This window comes from Pan troglodytes, chromosome 22 (assembly GCF_028858775.2).
Source record: "Pan troglodytes isolate AG18354 chromosome 22, NHGRI_mPanTro3-v2.0_pri, whole genome shotgun sequence".
Classification (NCBI taxonomy): domain Eukaryota; kingdom Metazoa; phylum Chordata; class Mammalia; order Primates; family Hominidae; genus Pan; species Pan troglodytes.
Window position 1 is genome coordinate 42,140,294 of NC_072420.2, and position 18,624 is coordinate 42,158,917.

Below are 18,624 nucleotides of genomic sequence, written 5' to 3' on the forward strand. Positions count from 1 at the left end.
TTATTAGGAGCATGGAAACAGACTAATAGAATAATAATAAGGAGTCATTTGAGGGACCTCTCCAACAGGACAGGCTGCAGGAACTGAAGGCACCAACCACAGGAGCACCAAGTCTGGCCTTGCCTCACCTTTGGTCCTCTGACCAGCAGCCTCAACATCACCCCCTTATAAGGAAATGGAGGCTGGTCCTACTCACCAGGCAGAACTTCAAAGATGCAGTAATTACTTTGAAAAAAAAATTGCATAATTTATTTGCATGATATTCATTTTCACAATTGAACTTTACAGTTTAAAAAAGATACAAAAAAAGACAAACAGTTGTTCACATAAATAAAAAGGGGCAATAAAGAAGGAAGACGTTTTCACCATTACAACACCTTTTAGGATGTGTCTTGGGGAGCAGGCACCTTACAGTGCCAACTGTTTCCAAGGTCCCTGGGAATGCTGCTCTCTACAGAGGCATGTGCACAGACGGATCCTGCAAATGGGATTGCATGACTTTCCATTTCAAGGTTAAGTCCTAGCTGTAGAATCATTCATTTCATTCTTGCAAACCAGCCTGCTTGGCCAGGAGGCAGAACCATGGTAGAGTAGTGCTCATGGTTATGGCACTTGGCAATGCAAAAGGGACCCTTCCCCTGGTTGGAAACCCACAGCATTGGAAGGGACCACAGAGAGTCCAAAACAAAACACATCTTTCTCTTCTTCGCCGCCACCATGGGCACTTTGCTTCAGCACATTCATTTATAGAACGTTAAGTCAGGAGCCAGTCATTTTGTCAAAGTAGCTGAAATAGGCCACCACTCTTACTTGGCAAAGATGATACAGTTTCAAAGAGTTAAATGAAGGTGGACTACTTGGAGACATCAAAAGCTAAGTTTCCAGGAGCACTGAGGTAGCAATGTGTAGAAACATAACATGGAAACAGTGTACCTTAAACTGAGCATCCTTGATTTCCCCCATGGACCTCAATTTCCAGTGACTAGCAGGCCCGAAGAGGCCAACATGGTGCCAGACTTGGCGCCCTGCCAGGACCAAGGGGTATGTGCACTCTCCAGGGTGCTAGGAGCAGGGTCAGGGAGGATGAGGAGGAAGGCTGAGTCTCCCTCCCAGGAGCCCCACCCAATGTGCAGGTGGAGACCTGCACCAGGAGTGCTCAGGGCAAGTTTCTTTTCAATTGCTTCCCTCGCACCAAGGGCACTGTCTACATTCTCACCCCATAAGAACAAAAATGTTTCTGTTCCCCTTACAAGTGACTACCACGTCACCACCCATGAAGGGCTGGTCCCTTTATTTCTGGCCACCATCCAGGGCTGCTAAGGCTCTAAGAACCCATCAGCAAAAACCCCTTGTGGAGAGGTAGGCTGGGGACACTACCAAGTGGCCCCAGAGGGCAGCCGCTGCAGGTGCCACCTGGCTGTCTCCCTTTCCATGTCTCTTCTTTTTCATCTCAAGTCATCCAGCAGCTGAGAGGCGACAGCTCCATGCTCATCCAAAATTGGCCCCTGGAAAGGACTCAGCAGGAAGATCTCAATGGGGCAGCCTCTACCCCTCTCCTCCACACTTGACCGCCAGTGCCCACAACCAGCCGGCCATCACCCCTTGCGGACAAGGGGTTAGGGAGAGCAGGCTGGGCAGGGGAGCCACTGCAGCCTGCACAGAATGGCAGAGAGTGCCAAAGCCAGACAAGTTCACTGTTTAATAAAAATGAAGTGACCTCTGAATCATCTCTAAGAGTAAATCATGCACGGGGAAGCAAAACCAGCCCCATTGTTTTCTTGTAAAACGACGTCAAGGACAAAGACCATGTGGATTAGCTGTCTGCCTGTTCAAATAGGAAAAGAAAAAGTGTGTTATTTTCTTAAGACAAACAAAGGTGGAAAATAATTTTTTCCTCTAGGTTCGCATGAAGCACTTAGAAACCAAATAAGCAAGCTTAATAGCACAAAGGGATCATTCTTCTCTCCAACGTGTTGGTCAGAGTCAGGCTGAGCATGGCGGGGCAGGAGCTCCGGAAGGAGCGGGCAGCGGATGTGGAGGCCGGCACGACGGGCATCTCTTCAGCAGAGTCTGGGCCTCCCCCGGCTGCTCTCCTGCCACGCAGCCCTTCCCTCCCTGCACAGCCATGCAGACCCACCTGCAGCCACCAAACACACCTGGATCATTTGCTAGCTCCATCCTGGTGCAAGTCCGCCCCTCAGCCTGGCTGACCGTCCCAGCCCTGCCAGCTTCCCTCCTGCCCTGCCTCCTCCTCCTGGGGTCATCTGTTTCTAGCACTGGGCCCTGGGCCAGGTGACGCCCCCTGGGCCCCATGGTCATGGGAAGGCCCTGAGTCCCACGTGTCATTTGACGGAGACACAGGTCGGGCCTTAGCGGGAAAGGCCCCCTGGTTCTGCTCCTCCTTCAACAGACTGGGCATCTGGGAGATTTGGGAGAAGACAGAATAGACTGCTTTCTTCCACTAGTAGCCCAGCCCCAGAAAGCACAGAAATCTGAGAAAACTATACGTCTGAGGTCCTGGAGATGAGAAGATCTGGTTCTCACCCCCTATCTGGACAATGCCCAAAGCCAGGGCTCTGCTAAGCAGAGACGTCCATGAGGCTCACATGGAACCCCTGAGACCTTCCCTCGTGCTTGAGTCTGGGGCATCAGAGAACCCTGGCTGCTCCTGCCCTTCCTAACCTTGGGGGCTGCCCAGGAGCCACTCGATGGCCCCAGAAAAGGATGGGCACAGCTGGCTCTTCCCTCTGCTCTCTATAAATCAAAAGTTTCATGTGAGGCCAGGCACCATGGTTCACACTTGTAATCCCAGCACTTTGGGAGGCTGAGGTGGGTGGATCACCTGAGGTCAGGGCTTCGAGACCAGCCTGGCCAACATGGAGAAACCCCATCTCTACTAAAAATACAAAAAGTAGCTGGGCGTGGTGGCGCATGCCTGTAATCCCAGCTACTTGGGAGGCTGAGGCAGGAGAATCACTTGAACCCAGGAGGCAAAGGTTGCAGTGAGTCGAGATTGTGCCACTGCACTCCAGCCTGGGCGACAGAGTGAGACTCCATCTCAAAAAAAAAAAAAAAAGAAAGTTTGATGTGAGGTGGCCTGGGTGGAACAGCTGAGCCAGCTGAGCCAGAACGAAGTGTGGTCGGCAGAGCACCAAGGAATTTCACACAGCTGAGCCCCAGCGCTTTTCATCCAAACACCAGGGGAAATATGCAAGCGAAGCCAGTGAGAGGCAATGGGCAATGGGTGGACACTGGGGGGATGGGGCTGTGGCTGGAGGAAGCAGGGTTTGCTTCATGCTGACCAGTGGTCACCAGTCAGCTTCCAGCAGCAGAACCACGCCTAACAGATGTCTGGCTTTGGCTCGAGGAATCGGAGAACACAGTCAGAAGGAGGACAGGATAGTTACCCTCATTTGTCGATAAATCCAGTCCGTGAATACCGTCACATTCCCGTACACTCCTGGTCTGTAAGCTTTGGCACAGCCAGAACCCCAGCTTGTATCCCCTATCAGCCACCAGATATTGTTCTTCGAAGTGACCAGAGGCCCTCCACTGTCACCCTGTGGGACACAGCAAGGTACAGAGAGCAGAAAATCAAGTCACAATCTGCCGCACACCACTGACCAGGCCTAGAGGAGTTGGGGGGGTGGTCGCAGTATGAGTTACGAGTGACTGTGTGGGCTTCGAATCTCCACCATCAAGGGGTGATGGTGACAGAGATGTAACCCCCAAAGAGACAGCCCCCATCCTGAATTTTAATCTGTTCAAGCTAATAGTTACTAAATAAATTGCCGTTCATAATTTAAAATAGTCTAAATACTTGTTTCTGTTCCACTGGCACTTTTACCAAATACTAGTTTTTCAGAGGGTGTGTGTGATTTGTTGACTGCACTTCCTTCTGCCACCAGAAGCGTTCGCACTGTTTCTGACCATCACTTCCCATGACTGCCCCGAGCTGGCTCCGTGTCACTGAGGAGGCTCTGCTGACCCCAAGAATGCCCTCTCTCTCATGGGGGGTTCAGTAGGATCTGGTAAGGGCCAAAGGTAGAATAAAAATGTTGAATTACCTGGCAAGAATCGACGTTCCCCTGCAGGAAGCCGGCACAGATCATGGCTGGTGTGATCAGGTTGTCATAGACATATCTGCTGTTGCATCTCTGTGTCTCAATGAGAAGCACCTTGGCAGCGTTCAGCACTTCTGAGGTCTTCCCTAAGGACAGGGAGACTTGTTGAGCCCCCAGTGTTGCCAGCAGCTCTCGCAGGGAGAGCACACTTCCCTCCCTGAGACCTCCACACATACTACACAGATGGTCACAGCCCTATTCTCCAGCCCTGCCCCCGTCAGCTCATCCCAGCACCAACCCCTCTCCTGGGAAACCTGGATTCTCCTTACAACTGGCGGTGCCTGTGCTGAATGCAGCTCTGGAGTTCAGCTTCAGGGAAAGAAATTCCCAGGAAATTCCCAGCTCTGAAACTACAGGGCTCTATCAGTGCCATGGAATCCCCCTCTTATTCACCCAACGGCTTGGTTCTGCTGAACCAATTTCCCACTCCTCACCGAACCCCACCCAGGACACACAGGCGCCTGTTTCCCCTCTGGCATGGACACACTCTTCTGGAGCACACGCGACCCTCCCTAGGCCGCCTGCTTCTCGGCTCCCCTGCACGTTAGAGCGTCTCAAGACACGGCCTGCACTTGCCACCTCTGCATTTCCCACTCTCGCTTTGCTGCCTCCCCTCGGGCATCTTCTGGGCACCGTGGGCTTAGTGTGCAAAACCAGAACCCTCTGTCACACCTTCTCCCACCCCAAATTCTCACCAACCAATATTTCCTGGCTTGAAAAATGGCACCACCCGCCACCCTGGGGCTTCAGCCACAGAGTGGAAAGCCATCGTCCCTGACTTCTCACTCTCTCTCCCACAGACGTGCAACCCATCAGTAAGTCTGGTGGCTCTAGCCCAAGTGTACCCTCATCTCTCCACATCCACGCCCGCACTCTGCTATGAGCTGGCTTCCTGTCTCAAGGAACCCCAGCAATGGACTCGTCACCATCATCCTCGTCTCCATCCATTCATCCCCACTCCCCACGCAGCTGCCAGATCATGGCACTCCCCGGCTCACGATCTCCCCACCCCAAGCAGACGAGAAGCTGGTGTCTTCACCATAATCCACAAGGACCTATGCAATCTGGCCCCAGCCCACCTCCTTGGCCCCTTGACCACACCTGAAGATACATGCACTAGCCTTTTTGATGTGTACACATTTTTGCCATTTGAGTCTCAGCTCAAATGCCACCTCTTCCGAGAAGCCTTTCCTGACCACCCCTTCAAAGTAGCCGGGACCTTGTGATCCCCACCCTCAGATATTTGGAAGTACCTCGCTCAGTTGTTTGTCTCCCATCTGTCTGACCACACCTGCCCCGTCCCCACCACCGACATCCACAAGAGAGGTAAAGCTCCTGACAGCAGAGACATTTGTCTTACTCTGTTCACTTCTGCATTCCCAGCACCTGAGTAGCACCCAGCCTGTACTAGGTGCAGGTGCACACAAATATTTGTCGATATTCCCTTCATCTTGGATTCCATGAGGTCTTTTGCCCAGCCTGTGGCTCCACTGTAGTAAGTTTCTGCTGATGAGGAGCCAGGATGCCCCCCACTACCTTCCCTGACGCTCCCCAAAAATCACCCAACCTTTGTACTTTTCCCCTTGTTTGAAAGGATTTGTTGTCTGTATGGCCTAGAGGTTTTTGAGAAGGATATAAACAATATGTAAAATGAACCTTTGTGCCTGCCACTAAGCACTTCCAACCCTCCATAAAAATGAAGCAGCCAGGCTCCCTTCATTTGAAAGACTGTCAGAGAGAAATGCAGACTGCAACGGAAGGGGGTGGAGAGAGCCTCTCTCTGTGGTTATCAGGGCAGAGGACAGGCTTAGATGTGGCCACCATGGGTCCAGGACGCCCGTCCTCACCAAGCCCCCTGTCACTCAGCCATGCAGGCCTTGGTGGGATCTCCAGGGCAGCTCCAAACTCACAATGAGTGCAACACAGGAGATCCTGCACCTCTAAACTCATATGGCCCAGATACTTCAAAAGCCATTCCACATGCTGCTCTGTGTGATCATGATAAGAACACGGTGTATTAGGTAGGCTGGGCAGGATTTCTCCCACTTAGCAGATGGAGAAACTGAGGCACAAGGACTGGGGGAATCAACCAAAGTCATCCAATCATTCAGTAGTAGAACTGGGATTAAAACCTGGACCTCCCACTTCCGAACCCAATGCTCCATCTGTGGGCCCTGCAGTCCTGTGTGCCCAGGAGCAGCCTCACCTTTCTCCTCGGTGGCCCCCCACCCGGAAATCCAGCAGAGCTGTTCTGGCTCCAGCATCATGCCTGGGTTGGGCAGACACACTGGTTTCACTAGGTCTGTTTCAAGAAGAGAAAACACAGTGAGCCAGGCTTGTATCACCTAAGGCCTCGGGCTATGTCTCCACCTGGCCTTCCCTCATGCAGGCTGCTGGGCCTGGCACCCCGGCCACCCTGCCCAGAGGACCCTGCATCCCAACAAGTCCCACATTCTCACTTTCTCCCCCTGCCAGACCCCTCCTTCTGGCAGGCAAGAAGTTATGCTACTTATAAGTAGAATTATTTGCTAGCTCTGCTTATAAGAGGAATTATTTGCTAGCTCTGCTTCCAAAATTACATATCTCCAGGTGACCAAGACGGGAAAGACACACAGGAGGCAACAGCCAAAAAGCCGATGGAGTCAATGGAGTCAGCTTTCGCCCCAGAGGCGCCACGCCATTGCTCAGGCATTCGCTCTTCTATATGTGAACCATTTCCCAATGTGAATACAGACATGCTGTAGGGAGGGCTGAGGTTTTGCTTCTTCTGTATCCACATGGGGCTAGAACATTCCAGACCCTTGGATGGACCAGAGTAGGACCGAATAAGAGGCTAAGAGAAAGCATGTTTGTCCTGAATTAAGCAACTTGGTTTTAGAATGTATCTTTAAAAATCAAGGATCTTTACACATTTTAGGCCAGTAGTTCTCAACTGGAAGTGACTTTGCCTCAAAGCGGATGTTTGGCAATGTCAGCAGGCCACACTGGTTGTCACAGCTTGGTAGCTACTGGCCTCCAGTGGGTAGAGGCTGGGGACGCTGCTTAACATCCTACAAGGCACAAGAGAGCCCTACAACAGAGAACCACCCCAGACGTCAAGGGTGCTGCAGTGGGAAAGCCTTGTTCTAGCCTTTTCCATGCCTGGCTTGAATCACCAGCACTCAGTACAGTACAGAACAGATGTGGTGGCTGCTGCCTCCCCCAAAATGCGGCAGGTGCTCTTAGCCTCTGTGAGCCTCTCCCATTGGCCACCCGCTGCACGCTATCCTCGCTCAACGCAAATGCCTCCCTTCCATTTGGCATAGCACAAGTGTCATTTCCAATCAACATCTCTTTAAGATTCTGCCAACTTGCTTGCCAAGCCTGAGCCACGCGTACCGTTGAAAGTCAGAGGCTTCTGCAGCTTCATCAGCGCAATGTCATTGTTCTTGGTCTTGGAGTCATAATTTGGATGAGAAATCACTTTTTCTACTTGGTATCCGGCTCCATAGAACATGAAAGATTGTCTCAAAATCCCCGCAAATGCCGTCCAATGCCATGGATTGTTAAGAGGTCTGGGAGAGAAGAAGGACTCAGTATCTCAGAGCCATAAACACAGAGCTCTCGGTGGATGAACTTCCAACATCAGAAGCTGGAGGCAAGACACCCAGAGGCAGGATGGTTCACCAAAAACCACACAGGGAGATAGTGGAAGAGGGGCTCGGTCTCCCCTTCTCCCCCACACTCCCCCCACCCTGACTCCCTGCCTCAGCCCCCCACATCATCCTTCTTTCTGGCTCTTGCGTCACCTTCAAGGAATCTGCAGCACCCACAATGGGCCGACATCCCTCCCTGGAGTTTCAAGGCCATTTCTAGCAGGACTGGCCCTTATTTTCCTTTGTACACCAAAGCATTTCCTGGCACATGGTAGGTGCTTAATAAATGGATACTAATGAACAGACTTGAAGTCCAATATCAATCAAACCATTTCCTTTATCCAAGAGTTTCCTCTTAAGAGAATCCCAGCTCCTAGTGGGCCCAGAGCACCCAGGGTTGTGAAGAGGGGGAGAGAAGGGAGCACCCTTGGGTAACAGCCCTTGCTTCCTTGACCTTCATAACAGCCCGAGAGGAGAAGGGCATGCCCATCTTATAGTTGTACATGCCATGGATCAGAGACGTTGAGTGAATCGTCTAAGGGCACGCAGCAAGAGAGGGCTGGGCCAAGAGTCAAACCCAGTTCAGCCTCTCAATAAGGCAGAAAAATACATCTGCCAAGTGAGGCCTCCTCCAAAGCAGCATGTGACCAAAAGCACTATGTGTTTAAGGAAAAGGGGAGGGGGTGGTAGCGTCCATAAATGCTAACACTGTCACGGCTAGCCTCACCCCTACCTAACCCTCTGCATGAGCAATGCTGTGGCCAAGAACGCTTAACCCCAGGGACCTTCCAGCAGGGCAGCCTGAAGCCTGTCTGAGTGTGCCCTCTCCTGGGACTAGCGTCCCCGAGACAGGATACTTCAGGGGGCAGGGGCTTTGCTCAAGGGCAGGACAGAGCTCAGAGGACAGTGGCTGGAAGGAACGCTGGTCACAGCGACATTGTGGAGAATGTTCCACCTGCACCCTGTGCCCTGCATTCAGGGGACACTCAGTGCATACAGCCATGCACTGCCTGGCATGAGCGCACTTGATGTCTCACAGCCCTAGGAAGCAGGTGCAATACTCTCCCCATTTAAACACAAGGATGCCGGGGCTGCAAGGGTTGAGACCTGCTCAAGGTCACAGGGTGGCTGTAGGCCAGCCCAGAGCCCCCACCCGGCCCGCGCCGCCCCTGGCATACTTTTCCACGCAGTGGGCGGCTGTCACGATCCACTCGGGGGTGATGATGGAGCCTCCGCACACGTGGACGTTCTGGACGTGCAGGCTGACCTGCCAGGGCCAGGCCCCCGGGAGCGCGCTCTCGCCACCCACGATCCTGCTCTGGCGGCTTGAGTTCAAGTTGACCCCGCAGGCTGAGGATGACAAACAGGAGGCCAGTGGGGTGAGACCAGCAGAAGCCGCCCAGCCACCCAGCGCCCGCCCCTCCCAAGGGTCTCCCAGGCTGCAAGGACAGGGCAGGGGCACCACTGCTGGGGATGGACTTAGGGGACTCCTGGGGGTCTCCTCTTGGGGAAGGGAGGATGCCCCTCCAGCCCACCCAGACCCAGGAAGTACCACTTCCCTGAACACTCCTGTGATCCCATGGGGTCTCCCGGGACCCAGGTGGGGGTGTTCTGGATAACGAGGCCCTGGGGACTCCTTGAGTCTTGGAGGGACTGACACCACTCAGGGACCCCAGATTCTCACACAAAGAAAAGGAAGATGGGAGGGGCAGGGCTGGAAGTGAGTGAGGGGGTGAGGAGACGAGGAGGTGAGTGAGAAGGTGAAGGGGTGAGTGAGTGAGGGAGTGAGTGAGGAGTGAGGAGGTGAGGGGGTGAGTGGGTAATTGAAAGGATGAGGGAGTAATTGAGGGGGTGGGGGGTAATTGAGGGGGTGAGGGGATAAGTGAGGAGGTGAGGAGGCGATTGAGGAGGTGAGAGGGGTGAGGGGGTGAGTGGGGGGTGAGGGGGTGAGTGGGGGGTGAGGAGGTAAGTGAGGAAGTAAGGGGGTGAGTGAGGGGGTGAGTGAAAAGGTGAGGGGGTGATTGACGAGGTGAGGGGGTGATTGACGAAGTGAGGGGGTAAGTGAGGGGATGAGCGAGGAGGTGAAAGGGTGAGTGAGGGGGTGAGGGCATGAGTGAGGAGGTGAGGGGGTGAGTGAGGAGGTGAGGGGGTAAGTGAGGAGGTGAGGGGGTGAGTGAGGAGGTGAGGGGGTAAGTGAGGGGGTGAGGGGGTGAGTGAGGGGGTGAGGGGGTGAGGGAGTGAGTGAGGGGGTGAGGGGGTGAGTGAGGGGGTGGGTGAGGAGGTGAGGGGGTGAGTGAGGGGGTGAGGGGGTGAGTGAGGGGGTGGGTGAGGAGGTGAGGGGGTGAGTGAGGAGGTGAGGGGGTGAGTGAGGAGGTGAGGGGGTGAGTGAGGAGGTGAGGGGGTGAGTGAGGAGGTGAGGGGGTGAGTGAGGAGGTGAGGGGGTGAGTGAGGAGGTGAGGGGGTGAGTGAGGGGGTGAGGGGGTGAAGGCGTGAGCGAGGGGGTAAGGGGATGAGTGAGGGGGTGAGGGGTGAGTGAGGGGGCAAGGGGGTGAGTGAGGGGGTGAGGGGGTGAATGAGGAGGTGAGCGGGTAAGTGAGGAGGTGAGGGGGTGAGTGAGGAGGTGAGGGGGTGAGTGAGGAGGTGAGGGGGTGAGTGAGGGGGTGAGGGGGTGAAGGCGTGAGCGAGGGGGTAAGGGGATGAGTGAGGGGGTGAGGGGGTGAGGGGTGAGTGAGGGGGCGAGGGGGTGAGTGAGGGGGCGAGGGGGTGAGTGAGGGGGTGAGGGGGTGAGTGAGGAGGTGAGCGGGTAAGTGAGGAGGTGAGTGGGTGAGTGAGGAGGTGAGGGGGTGAGTGAGGAGGTAAGGGGGTGAGTGAGGAGGTGAGGGGGTGAGTGAGGAGGTGAGGGGGTGAGTGAGGGGGTAAGGGGGTGAGGGGGTGAGTGAGGGGGTAAGGGGGTGAGGGAGTGAGTGAGGGGGTGGGTGAGGGGTGGGTGAGGTGGTGGGTGAGGGGGTGAAGGGGTGAGTGAGGGGGGTAAGGGGTGAGTAAGGAGGTGAGGGGGTGAGTGAGGGGGTGGGTGAGGGGTGGGTGAGGTGGTGGGTGAGGGGGTGAAGGGGTGAGTGAGGGGGTGAGTGAGGGGATGAGGGAGTGATTTAGAGGGTGAAGGGGTGAGTGAGGGAGTGAAGGCATGAGTGAGGGGGTGAAGGGGTGAGTGAGGGGGTGACTGAGGGGTGAAGGGGTGAGTGAGGAGGTGAGTGAGGGGGTGAAGGCATGAGTGAGGGGGTGAATGGGTGAGAGAGGGGGTGAGTGAGGGGTGAAGGGATGAGTGAGGGGGTGAGTGAGGGGTTGAGGGGGTGAGGGGGTGAGTGAGGAGGTGAAGGTGTGAGTGAGGGCGTGAGGGGGTGAGGGAGTGAGGGATTAGTGAGGGGGTGAGGGGTTGAGTGAGGAGGTGAGCAGGTGGGTGAGTGGATGAAGGGGTGAGTGAGGGGGTGCAGGGGTGAGTGAGGGGGTGAGGGGTGAATGAGGGTTTGAGTAGGGGGTGAGTGAGGAGGTGAGGTGGTGAGTGAGGGGGTGAAGGGTGAGTGAGGGGGTGAGGAGGTGAGTGAGGAGGTGACGGGGTGGGGTGAGGGAGGGATGAGGTGGAGAGTGAGGAGGTGAGGAGGTGAGTGAGGGTTGAGGGAGTGAGGGGGTGAGTGAGGGGCGAGGGGGTGAGTGGTGAATGAGAAGTTGAGGGGGTGAGTAGGGGGTGAGTGAGGGGGTGAGGGGTGAGTGAGGTCTGCTGCCTTCCCTGCTTCCTGTGTGTGAGTGTCTTCTCCACCAGGAGATGAGTGCATGGGCAGAGGGCAGGGCGGGTGCCACGCACCCTTGGGGCTGTGCTGGACCCCCACTCAGGACCTAAAGAAGACCTGAGCCAGCCCTGCCGGGATGGGACGGTGTCAGCTCCTTCCACCTCTTCAAATGAAAAGCTGAGCTCAGGACCATGGCCCCACGACAGCACTGGGCCATCCCAGAGGAGAGGGACGGTGGCTTCCACATTTGCAAACAGTTTGGAAACTGTAAGCACTCTAAACACAGAGATGGGGACACCCAAGTCTAAGCCACCGTCCAAAATTCAGGAGAGAAGAGGCAAGAGCACTGTTGTTCTCTGGTCTTGTCCCTCCTCCCGGGTCCCACTGGCTGATGAGCACCTGGTGGCCACACCGTGGTGCTGGACCACAGCCCCGCAGATGCTCCAAGTCCACATTAGGTGGCTGCCAGGGCTCACTAACGCCACCCCCCTTTGCTTTCTGGAGAAAGAGACCTGCCGGGCCTCCAGCTCATGGGTGGCATAAAGTGTAGGGCTTTGTCAGCTTCTTGAGCGTGCCTGATCTCAGGGGGTGTCCCTTGGACCCAAGGCTGAAGGTGTCTACAGGCCATGGAAATCTAAACCAGGAGCTCCTTGGAAAGAGCGAGACGCCGCTGGGCACATTCCAACCCGTGACCCCACCTTCTTCCTTCCCACGCCCCCAGAGACACAGGGAGTACTGTTCTGAAAGTAGAGAGCTTTTCCTAGTTAGAAGTATCAAAAGGGGGACTCCAGATGAACTTACCTATACAGCGTAAAGAAACCACTGCTTTTGAAGAACAGGCATCACTGCAAAAAGAACAGGGGAAATTCTGGTCACGATAGTGCGGAGTCACCTGCCTCTCACATGCTTAGAAATCAGTCATTTCTTCCGATGTTCCCTCTCCTGTCTTCTGAGACATAGAAGGGTCTGCTAGTTACAACTCCAATAAGGTAAGTAAATCCATATAGGGACAGTGGCAAAGACCAGACACTGAGCCAAGGTACGCGGCTCACATCCCCACAGTGTGATCTTGGGCAAGTTACTTAACCTCTCTTAAAATTGTACCAGCTCCTAGGATGGTTGTGAGGGTAAGCATACAATAATGCTAGTTTTTGTTTTTCCTCTTGGAATTTAAAATCATCTTCTAATTTTTAAGGAAGCCATTTGGAAACCTCTGGGCTCCTATAACTGCTTTAAATTTGTAGTGTTGAAAGCAATATAACCAATAGTTTCCCTAGGATTAGAAGAAACGTAAGAGTTACTCATTTGGGAGTCAAACATCCCAGGTTATGGATGAAGGGGAAGTAATTGATGCATTTTGTCCTGCAGTGAATTTCCCAGGCTATGCTGAGAAGGAAAGACGCAGCCCCTGGCATGCAGAGCTGGCCCGCCCCGACAGCTGGGCCGTGTGCTCTGCGGAACCTGAATTATTTCACTGAGCGTCAATATCGGACTAGGCCCCTCCATGCCCGAGATGGGGCAAGACACAAGGAGCCTCCTCTGAAATGATGTCTGAACAGACGGAACAGGAACCTTGTGCTCACAACCACAAAATCACGATCTGATGTCTCCTCCTGTCCTGGCTAACTTGAGCGACGGACGTTTCTTTACCAATCACAGCTTTAGCCTAGCCTCATTCCAACCTCCTCCTAGAAAAAAAATAATAAAGCAGCCTCACAGAATTACCCCTGCTTCCTGACAGCATCCAATCCAGAGCAAATCTCTGCTTCCTCCAACCACCCCCAAACCACCTTGCAGGAGCCCAGGCCCTACAATAATAGGTCCTTCCTGACACCCTGTTACTGAGGCACACCCCCCGGGTTCTCAGTGACTACAGGTGCATTCCAGGTGGACTCTGGCTCTGGGGCACTGACACGGCCAAGTGAAGACACGTCCCCTTTAAGAGAAGACATTTCCTAAGAATCCTAAGGTCGGTAGGGATAGCCCTGTGTGGTCACAGCGCCAGGGCACATGTGGTTATTCACAGAAGCCCGACAGAAAACAAGCCAAGAACTCAGGCATCAAAGGGCAACTGCTGCACAGAAAGAGGAAAAGAAGTGCGCCTCCCCCCACCACCACCACCGAGATAGAATAGAGCCTACCAGACAATGGCCTTCTCTTCTTTCTTCCAAGCCCTCCAGCCTCCTTGTGAGTTCCCAAGGCTCTTGCCAAGGGACGGCAGCACCTCCTCCCCTCCCCCCGCCCCTGCCTGGCTGGACTTGGCTCCCTGATTCTATGTGTAACCCAGGAAGACAAAGAACCACTCAGCATTTACAAAGTGCCCAGGCAGCTGTGTTTAGCTTCTCCACAGGGACAAACCGCAGCCCTGCTGTTTTGATGGGTGCACCTGGCCGTGCACAGCCCTCCCCACTGGGCTTGCCCTGCCACATTCCCCAGGACAGCAGGCTGCAGTGGAAGTCAGGCCCCCAGACACCTCCACCAGCGGCCTCCAGGAATGCAAACCTGCCCCAGGCTCCCACTCAGAGGAAAGGTGGCGCGGGGTGATTAGTTCATCCTCCCCCGAAATGCAGCACCTGGCACCTGGCGGGCAGGGAGGTGATGCCTAGACACCAGGCAAAAGCCCTGGGGACCTGGGAGGCAAGGAGAGCTCATGGGCAAAGGACACTGTGTATCTTTCACATCAGAAAACACATAACAGCAACAATCATAGCAAGTCTGCAAACATCCTAAATATGCGCAAAGCAAAAGGAAGAGCCTAAGTCCATCCCCTCTTCCGCCCTCCCAGCCAGGTCAGCCACTCATCATGTGACCTGTGGCTTGTACCCACTTCTACCCCCTGGACACACCACAACTCATTCCCAGGCCGCCAGAATGCTGCCCATCCCTCACAGAGCACCCTCTGGCACTGCTGTCCCGGGGTTGGGGCTAACAGGACCAGCCAGCCCAGCTGCCTGGAATGGAGCAGGACTTCCCTTGCTCAAGCCAGTGAAGTCCCTGGCAAACTGGAATGAGCCGGTCACCCTGGCTGGGACACTGAGACATTATCTTGGATTCCTAGAACCACGCCCTGACAAAATAGGTACACCTCTAAATGTCTGAAGAGGAAAGAAAACTAAATAGAGTTGAATGTCGATGTTGCAGTGTGAGCCGCTACCAACAAGGGCAGATGGTAGAGGCTGAAAATGAAATAGCAGAGAAACCTCAGCCACTTCCTATGAATAAACCAAGGGCTGCTTAGAGTAACCAGGCCTGGTCAGACTCTAATCTCCTCCCAATGCAAAACCCATCCAGACCGAGTATTGCAGCTCAGAGAAATCAGACTCAGGACAGTGATTCCCCATGGTGTCTCCTAGTTGATTTCATTCCAAAATTTTTCAAGAAGAAATCGCTGCATACCTGTGGTACAGTTTTTTATAGATATCGACATTGCCGGCACTTGTGTTCAGTTTCATAAAGCTGGTGGATCCGCTGTCATCCACTATTCCTTGGCTAGAGTAAAAATTATTCCTAAAAAAGACAGAAAACCTTATTTGTGATAATGGCTAAGGCATAAGCAAACACAAATCCTATACTATGTCATAATACCGCTCATACGACATTCAGAATAAGAGGGAAAAACCTTAGCATTTAGGGAAAAAAATCACACGTTCTAACCAAGTGCTAGAATATTGTAACGATTTTTTGATTCAATAACCCTAAAGTGTCAGACAAAATTCCTTCATTGGTTGTGTTTCTTATCCAGGTTAGGATCAAGAAACTATGAGAAGGACATAGGATTGTATAATCATACAGACATTTAATCTAATAAAAGGTACAGATGTTAACATGGCCCCAGTTATCAATTCCACCAGGTTCCTGGACTGTGATGGGGGCTTTGCTGTGTAATTCACCCCTGCTGTTTAGGGATGTCACAGTGACTAGCTAAGATGCCAACTTTCTCACCGAGTGGTAATTCATTCTGAAAACTGGCATATTGAATACCCTAAAGTTGCATAGAAATCACCTGGGGACCCTCCCATGGAAAACAAAGTGGCAGTAGCATCCTACCACCCTCTCCCCCGATGCCTGAGGGCTGCCACATCTCCCCAGGCAGTGCTGATAAGTGGTAACCACCGCCCCACCCCCGTTAGGAATCACTGTCAGGCGACACACACCCTGTTAAGCCTTCCCACCTTCCCTCAGAGCTACGAGCAGGAATGACATTTTTTAAGTATCAGTCTGATTGATTGATTCTCTCCCCAGCTCAAAAGGCTTCCATGGCTCCCGAATGAAGTGAAACTGGCACAGGATTTGTCTCTGCTGCTCTCCCCAGCCCAACCCTCCTCGCCAGCTGTTCTGGTCCAACCTCTACCCAGGGAGGTGAATGGACCCTGGCTGAGAGGCACCTTGGAAAAAGAGGCACCTAACGCCCTCAGCCTGCCCCTCTGACCAGATGACCACAGCACTGGGCACTCCCGAGCAACCAGGAGTCTAGAGAGGCCAAGGAGGAGGCAGGGCAAGGTGGCAGTGAGCCAAGGTCTGTGTGCTGGGCACAGCCCTAGCAGGACAAGTTCCACCTGCTGGTTATAGGGCTCAGCTTTTGGAAGGTGACAATTGTCCCCAGCACTCATGTGCCGGTGCTTTCACAGGGAGGCAGAGAGAGGGTCTTCTTGTGTTTCTGCTGTCTGTTACTGTCACTCGGCGGGTGCTGCCCCATACTCACTTATAGCCCATGTCCCTGCAGGCCGCCCGCCCGTAGTTCTCGTTCCAGTCGTCTTGGCACACAGGGTGCCAGGACTTCCTCTGAGATGAGTACACCTGAAGGATGAAGTTTGGTCCGTAGAGGCGAACTGCACGAGAGGGAGGATTATCCATGAGTTTCTTTCTTTTTTTTTCTTTTTTTTGAGACGGAGTCTCGCTCTGTCACCTAGGCTGAAGTGCAGTGGTCTGATCTCCACTCACTGCAGCCTCCGCCTCCCAGGTTCAAGTGATTCTCCTGCCTCAGCCTCCCGAGTAGCTGGGATTACAGGCGTCCACCACCCCGTCCAGTTAATTTTTCTATTTTATTAGAGATGGGGTTTCACCATGTTGGCCAGGCTGGTCTCGAACTCCTGACCTCAGGTGATCCCCCTGCCTCGGTCTCCCAAAGTGTTGGAATTACAGGCGTGAGCCATTGCACCTGGCCTTGTCCCAACTTGTATCGTCCTAGCTGCTACCCAAGCCCCGCGCTCTCCACGGCTCCGGAGGTGGCAGCACAGTTCACTCTTCTCAAGGCACTGACCGCACACAAAGGGAGGCCACAAATCTATTCTTTTTCTGCTAAAAAGTGCTCTCTACACAAGAGAATTGAAAACAGGCATTGGGTCCAAAACTTGTACAAACGTTCACTGCAGCCCTCTTAAAACAGCCGAAAGGCGAAAACACTCCAAACGCCCACCAACGGCTGGGTGAGCAGAATAGGATATGTCCAAGATACACAATGGAATACGATTCAGCCAGAAGAGGGAATGAAATTCAGACACAGGCTGCAACCTGGATGAGTGCTGAAGACCTTACGCTCAGTGAAAGGAGCCGGACATACTGCATGAGCCCACTCACATGGAATGCCACTTATATTGCGTGAGCCCACGTATTGCATGATCCCGCTCACATGGAATGCCTAGAGTAGGAAATCTATAGACACTAAGTAGATTAGTGGTTGCTTAGGAGTAGGAGGGACGGGCTGGGAGGAGGGATATGGGGTGATAGTTCAAGGGCTTGGGGTTTCTTTATGAGCTGATGAAAATATGCTAAAATTGACTGTGGTGATAGTTGCACATATTCGTGAATATAGAAAAGCCAGTGAATTATATATTTAAATTTTATGGTACATACATTACATATCAATAAGCTGTTTTATATAAAAAATTATATCTCAATAACCTATTTCATATATATGTTTTATATATAAAAGCACTGAATTATATACTTGAATTTTATGGTACATAAATTAGATCTCAATAAGCTGTTTTTAAAAATATATAAGATAGGCCAGGCATGGTAGCTCACGCCTGTAATACCAGCACTTTGGGAGGCCGAGGCGGGCAGATCACCTGAGGTCAGGCGTTTGAGACCAGCCTGGCCAACATGGAGAAACCGATCTCTACTAAAATGCAAAAATTAGCCAAGTGTGGTGGCACGCATCTGTAATCCCACCTACTTGGGAGGCTGAGGCAGGGGAATTGCTTGAACCCAGGAGGTAAAGGTTGCAGTGAGCTGAGATCACACCACTCCACTCCAGCCCGGGTGACAGAGCAAAACTCCGTCTCAATAAATAAATAAATAAATAATAAGATAAAAGGTTTTTTTTTTTAAGTGCTCTTTCAGAGAGCACTTTGAGCAACAAATGGTCCAGGAGACTCTAAATCAACATTCTGCTGAAATGATCTCAGCTCTTTTATTTAAAGAAACAAAACATTACAAACACCGTTGAAGTCGCTCCCTATTCCCAATCTCTTCTCTTCCTCCCTAGAGGTAACCACCATCCAGAGTTTTGGGGACTTTTCGCTGGGCAGGATAATACATGGGGTGGGCGTATTCGCAGAACAGAATCCCATGCAGCTTAAGGGTTAAGCAGAGCATCATGAACAGGAAGAAGCTTGAAAACAGCGCTGTGGGAAAGAGAGCAAGTGCTAAATGATGCGTTCAGTATCACGTTATTCATGCAAAGCTGAAAGCATGGAAACAATGCTGTGTGGTTTGGGAGAAATATACATGGACTTAAAGTATAAAGTGAGGACCTGGCGATGCTCTAGCCTCTCTTCTTACTTCCTACGAGTGGCCCTGACTCACTGGACAGTCTGGTACCTGTGGGCTTGTTCCCCCATGAAATGACTTGGGTCTGATTATTGTCTAATGCCTCTGTGGTGAGTGATTCCACATCCTACCTGTGAGTCGGTCACAGGTTACATGAATGGATAAACATTGTGCTACATCTGGACAACGGAATATTATTTGGTGCTAAAAAGAAATGAGCTATCAAGCCATGAAAAGGCATGGAGGAAACTTGAATGCATATTACTAAGCAAAGGAAGCCAACAAAGTGAAGTAAGGTGTATGTGGTGA

General features: G+C 52.8%; 1 protein-coding gene across 4 annotated transcripts in view; it reads right to left on the reverse strand.

Annotated features, from left to right (window-relative positions):
- Positions 1-226: 226 nt before the first annotated feature.
- TMPRSS2 (transmembrane serine protease 2) overlaps positions 227-18,624 on the reverse strand; it is a 43,716-nt gene continuing 25,318 nt past the window's right edge. For all 4 annotated transcript variants that reach the window (XM_016938565.4, XM_054675120.2, XM_016938566.4 and 1 more), the window contains 9 exons: positions 16,244-16,370; positions 14,938-15,048; positions 12,343-12,386; positions 8,938-9,109; positions 7,503-7,678; positions 6,331-6,426; positions 4,068-4,210; positions 3,408-3,560; positions 227-1,825 (listed from right to left, as the gene is read on the reverse strand). In XM_016938565.4, the coding sequence (XP_016794054.1) occupies positions 1,814-1,825; positions 3,408-3,560; positions 4,068-4,210; positions 6,331-6,426; positions 7,503-7,678; positions 8,938-9,109; positions 12,343-12,386; positions 14,938-15,048; positions 16,244-16,370 (1,034 nt within the window). In that variant the 3' untranslated portion in view covers positions 227-1,813. The remainder of the gene's footprint in view (positions 1,826-3,407; positions 3,561-4,067; positions 4,211-6,330; positions 6,427-7,502; positions 7,679-8,937; positions 9,110-12,342; positions 12,387-14,937; positions 15,049-16,243; positions 16,371-18,624) is intronic.